Below are 6,211 nucleotides of genomic sequence, written 5' to 3' on the forward strand. Positions count from 1 at the left end.
AGACTGTCAGCTTCTCTCTGGGCTCTGTTAACCAGGCCTGGCACTCAGATGAAGCGGCTTGAGTTCGACTTGAGTTTAATTTTCCGTGTTGCCAAAGCAAGAAACAAAATCTTGATGAAACCGATTACTCCGTAAGGGGTGTTTACTGTGGATCCAGTGCTGACAATCCCCTGTATAGTTCGGCCTGACCTCTGGTTCTTTTAGCGTGCAGATTTCAAAATAAAAGGACTTGAGGCAGTGGCTCTTGCTGATAACCTGAAGATATTCTGGAGCTCTAGTGCACCCAGCTCAGCCAGCTCAGCCACAGGCACTCAGATAGGTGCTCTCGGCTCATATATTTAGTGCCTTGCTCTGAGTCACGAGACAGGCCTGCCTTTTGTAACCTTTAAGCAATGTCGACAGTGCCACGTGTAATAGTAAGGGGTGAGTTGGTGGCTGTCTCAGAAGTAGTCACATAGGAAAAAAGAAATTTGAAACCCATTAAGCCCCAATCACGCCCCATACGCACCCCATTCCGGGTTCTCTGTCACATGAGTGTTGAACCATTTTTAAACGGGTCGCTAATCCATTATCTTGGCTTTCCCAGTGTCTCGGAGAGGCTTCGGATAAATTTAGCACCAGTGTTGCTTTAACTTGCGTTCCTGACAGAGCAGACTTCCAATCTGATTTGATGTCAAGGAAGAGAGAGTGACAAGCGGGAGAGAATGCGTCATCTCATCTCACTCGCTCCGTACGCGTCTCGGTGCAGCACAGGCTGGCGACATGTCCCGGTCTCCTCTCTAATACAAGAAGTGTATTTAAAGCAAAGTGGGAAAACTCTCCGAGATGATCAGCATCTCAGCGACCCGAGCTGTTGGCTCTCTAGGGGAGAACTGGAGAGCCCGAGTCAAGTTAGAAGCGGGACTTCTGATTCCCAAATCTTCATCCACCCACGGGAGACACGTGTGACTATAGGTGACCTTTAGAAGTGAAAAACGAACGAGTCCTTGCATACAATCACTCGGCCCGGCTTCAGCTGCGCAGTCGTGCACTGCTCTCTGAGGACCGTAAAACTTGATTGCTAGATTTCTTGACTTCCAGACTCCATTCGTGCGTTAATACCGGCTAATGAGTGGCACGCTCATGTTCCGATCGCCTGTCCTGTTCTCACAGGTGCAGGCCAGAGAGAGGCTTTTAGATTAAGTGAGTAATAGTCCTGGTTTTAAATAATGTAATTCCCCTCTCTCTCTCTCTCTCTCTCTCTCTCTCTCTCTCTCTCTCTCTCTCTCTCTCTTTCTCTCTCTCTCTCTCTCTCTCTCTCACTCTCTCTCTCTCTCTCTCTCTCTCTCTCTCTCTCTCTTTCTCTCTTTCTCTCTCCCCACAGCCGGGCTCCCTGCCTCTCTCTCAACGCACAGGCCATTAACACCACACAATTCTAAAACAATACACTTATGGCGCGGGGTCCTGAAAAGGCCGGACCCCCGCGCGTGTGGACTGTGATTTATGACAGGGCTCTTCTGTGCTCACTTTGGATGCCTCAGGCACGGGTAAATGAAAGAGTGCAGGTCTGCTAGACTGAAATACCAAGTGAAACGTTTCCCTGGATACGAATCAAATACTTCTTAAATGGACTTTATGGTGCTTCAGAGTTGGGGGGGCGCTTCAGTGTACTGTACCTGAGATTTTGAATACAATGTGTAGAGAAGTCTGGTAAGCTGGTAGTGAGAAGTTTGCTCATTTTGTGTGTGGGTGTGTGTGGCTTGTTTTAAAGGAATCTTAATTACTTTCCAGTTACTTTGCTTTCTCGGCGGTCGTGTGTTCCGTACTAAACGATTGTCTTTCTCTGCTCTGTCCCGCCCTCCTCGCGTGTCTCTCTTACAGGCAATGCAACAAGACGTCCAGCGGCAGCGACAGTTGCGATCTGATGTGCTGTGGGCGGGGCTACAACCCGTACACGGAGACCGTGGCGGAGCGGTGCCACTGCAAGTACCACTGGTGCTGCTACGTCACCTGCAAGAAATGCGAGAGGATCGTGGAGAGATACGTGTGCAAATGAGTCTGCGTCCGACCCTCCCGGAGCTGTCTCGCCCACGACTTCTAGAACAGTTGCAGTTTGGGGGTCTTGCTTCTTTTTTTTTTTTTTTTTAAGTTTTGATGCAGTTTTTTTTTTTTTTACATGCTGGAGTTCCACAACTTTCAGACAATTCTATTTATGTCAAAAGATCGTAGAGCTTAAGATTTTGAGTGCCAGTCCTTTGTGCACTCGGCTGCAAATTCTAGAACTTTGGTTTGAGTGTAGTTGGCAGAACCTAACTGACCTAATCTTCCCGGGCTACAGAACCAAAACCACACAACCAAAGCACTATGTTACAAAGAAGGCTTACTTTTGTCCTAAGCTTTTTTTGGCTTGTACATTTTCAAGGAGAAATTGTTTATTTTTGTTTTATGAATATTGTTAATGAAACTTCGACCCGGACGCTGGAATTTCTTGTTTAACGTTGCCGACAAGCTTGGGTTGACGTGGGTATGACAGTGCATGCTGGGTTATGGAAAGACTGTCGTCCTAAAGGGTATTCAAAGCTACATCTGCGCTCATATCTGGATCACGAATTGAGTCTGTTATACAGTGCTGGCTCTTTGCGCTGACAGTGCCGTCTGTCTTCTTCGGCGAGACAGTGACTCTGAGCTCTCCTTCGAACCGAAGAGGAACTGAACGTGTTCCAAGTTTTGATGAAATCCTTTTCCTGAGTTGGAAGGGAGTGGAATTCTGAATTGGACTCAGATGGTACTGTACTTCCATGAGGAAAGAGTTTGGCGGACTGGGAAAAGAAAGACCCCCGTTGAAAGTTCTGGACGTGATGACGAACCCTTTACTGCAGATCACTGATGTGGAACTGTGAAATGGCTTTTGTGTGTGTCAGTCTGAGTAGTTGATGAATATGATTTTAAAGGGAAAATACCTGCATTTACTTATGTATCCTCACCGAGAACGTTGGCCTGTAAGTGTCTGTAAGCACAACGTTGCTCTGTTACATTTTTTATCCAGTGTGCAGAGATCTGCTGCCGCACTAACGCCATATACAATGCCGCATCATAAACCACTTATCTGTGGATGTACATACTATCATTTTTGTATGCTGAATTAAAAAAAAATATTTATAGACTAATTAAAGAATCTTTACAAAGTTCATTGAAGTTTGGTGTTCATAGTTGTTCTTTGTTGTGTTAAAGTGTCGCTGTGTAATGGCAACCAGTTCAGGAATGACTGAAATAGCACAAACCTTTTTGCTAGTTTTCACTGTCATTAATTTAAGTTCCTTGTCTTGAACAAATAACAGTTTATATCTATTAGGTTTGACACTAGTATAAATCATCTGACACTTGCTGGGTTTCAGACTGAAGGTCAAGGATCAGGCTCTTAAAATACAAAAACACTGGGAAAGTACATAAACATATTCCGGTCCAATCTGCCGTTCCGCCCTGCCAACACAGCGCCGGGTCCGGTGCTGACAGTCTCACTGTTTCCAGGGTTTAATATCCCATTATTCCGAGCGCCATGAGGGAGGTCATTGTTTACTTCAACTTCTTCAACAATGGAGGAGAAGATGCGGGGAATGAGACACAGACAGCCGCGTAAAAGATCCGTCCGGATTGGGGCTGGGAATCCAGAGCACGGAGGGCCTCTAGGCGCGGACCAGCGGAGGCACAGACCGGCAGAGGTGCGGGAACCCCGCCAGCCCGTGTGCGGCGCGCCGGCACTCTGGGAGGCCTGTTTAACGGAATGCAATTATCATTACATTAGACTGTCCGGCACTTTTACGGCCTGGTTTGTTTACAGCTGACTCTCACTCTCCAAGAAGGCGGTGTGGAGGCCCGTTTTCTCTGCGGAGTCTAACGATTTAAGTACACTGTGGTGCAAATTCCACACACTGCGTTGCAGAGCATTATACACCCGTTCAGGCTGCTGCAGGGCGTCATTGTGTCACAGGTCACTTCAGGTCAATCCGGACACCGCTACACGGACTAGTGGAAGCCTGCACCAGGCTCTGCATCTGGGTGGCAGTCGGAGACGGCGACTGAGCTGTGGCTACGCCTCCTCAGGGCCAGTCGGAGACGGCGACTGAGCTGTGGCTACGCCTCCTCAGGGCCTGGGGTTTGATTCCAGCTCATGCCTTGTGGATGTCGTCTCTTAGCTGATGTACCGCTTTGAGCTGGGCTGTAATTCTGCCCAGACAGGTGCGGTCTCGCTCTAGAGAGCAGACTCAAGCGCGGGAAGAGAGAGGCGAGGAATAAATCACTAGTCACCTTTCCGTTTGAGTGTGCTGGGGTGGAGGGGGAATCGCTTCAGCTCACAACGCTAAGATTGGAACGGAGGGTGAAGGTGTCGGGAGTTGTGATGAGGTACGTAGGCTGTGAGTGTTCTTGTGATTGAGTGTGTGTGTGTGTGTGTGTGTGTGTGCGCGCGCGTGTGTGTTAGGGGATGTTTTCGCCTGCGGCAGGTACAATAATAGGAAAGGCATTAGCAACCCTCCGCCGGATAGGCTGGCCCCGGCACCCAGAGCCCGGCCTGTCGACAGACTCAAGGACGTCTCTGACAGTGGCACGCCAGGCTCGGTGCCACTGGAGGAGGGGTCCAGGAGGGTCATTCGTCCCTGTCCTCCGTCCGTCAGAGGGGCCCGAGCTATCACCATCACGGCCGCACCGAGTGAGAGATGAGTGAGAGGCCACATGACATGGTCCCTGTTCACAGGGCACATAGAAAAATGAAAAATCCCTCTCTGCTTTGGCTTCGGTATTTTTTTAAATGGAACATTGGGTTCCAGGATGCTGGTGTAGTGTGCAGGCGTCAGGCCCGTTCTGCAGGGCTTAATCGTACAAATACATCACTCACCGTTCCAGGTACTTTTCAACATCTCCGTTATGGAAGGTTTCAAAAGGGACAGCGTTGAAGTGAAGTTCATTTGCAATAATACACGATGTAATTAATAAGCCACTTTCTATGCATGTGGATCAATAGTGGTTTTCTTTTAGGTTGTATACATAAATGGCAAATATGAGCCACTTCAGTTAACTGCAGTGAAGTTAGTTTAAAGTGACCAAAGCACAGGGCATTTCTGTGCTCGCCACTCCTGTGGAGTCCACTCCACACAGGACACACTCCACTCCACACAGGACACACTCCACACAGGACACACTCCACTCCACACAGGACACACTCCACACAGGACACACTCCACTCCACACAGGACACACTCCACACAGGACACACTCCACTCCACACAGGACACACTCCACACAGGACACACTCCACTCCACACAGGACACACTCCACACAGGACACACTCCACTCCACACAGGACACACTCCACACAGGACACACTCCACTCAACACAGGACACACTCCACATTCCTCTCCACACAGGACACACTCCACTCCACTCCACACAGGACACACTCCACACAGGACACACTCCACTCTACACAGGATACACTCCACTCCACTCCACTCCACACTCCACTCCAGTCCACACAGGACACACTCCACTCAGGACACACTCCACTCTACACAGGACACACTCCACTCTACACAGGACACACTCCACTCCACTCCACACTCCACTCTACTCTACACAGGACACACTCCACACAGGACACACTCCACTCCACTCTACACAGGACACACTCCACACAGGACACACTCCACTCCACACAGGACACACTCCACTCCACTCTACACAGGACACACTCCACTCTACACAGGACACACTCCACTCCACTCTACACAGGACACACTCCACTCCACTCTACACAGGACACACTCTACACAGGACACACTCTACACAGGACACACTCCACTCTACACAGGACACACTCCACACAGGACACACTCCACTCCACACAGGACACACTCCACTCCACTCTACACAGGACACACTCCACTCTACACAGGACACACTCCACTCCACTCCACACAGGACACACTCCACTCCACTCCACACAGGACACACTCCACTCCACTCTACACAGGACACACTCCACTCTACACAGGACACACTCCACACAGGACACACTCCACTCCACACAGGACACACTCCACTCCACTCTACACAGGACACACTCCACTCTACACAGGACACACTCCACTCCACTCCACACAGGACACACTCCACTCTACACAGGACACACTCCACTCCACTCTACACAGGACACACTCCACACAGGACACACTCCA

General features: G+C 49.5%; 1 protein-coding gene across 1 annotated transcript in view; it reads left to right on the plus strand.

Moving 5' to 3' along the window:
* The window catches only part of wnt11 (wingless-type MMTV integration site family, member 11), an 11,141-nt gene extending 7,967 nt beyond the window's left edge, over window positions 1-3,174 (plus strand). Inside the window, exon 6 of the mRNA XM_027031260.3 lies at window positions 1,861-3,174. Coding sequence (XP_026887061.2) covers window positions 1,861-2,035 — 175 coding nt within the window. The 3' untranslated portion in view covers window positions 2,036-3,174. The remainder of the gene's footprint in view (window positions 1-1,860) is intronic.
* Window positions 3,175-6,211: the final 3,037 nt, after the last annotated feature.

This window comes from Electrophorus electricus, chromosome 19, assembly GCF_041902795.1.
Source record: "Electrophorus electricus isolate QZ-2024a chromosome 19, ASM4190279v1, whole genome shotgun sequence".
In the NCBI taxonomy this organism is placed as follows: Eukaryota; Metazoa; Chordata; class Actinopteri; order Gymnotiformes; family Gymnotidae; genus Electrophorus; species Electrophorus electricus.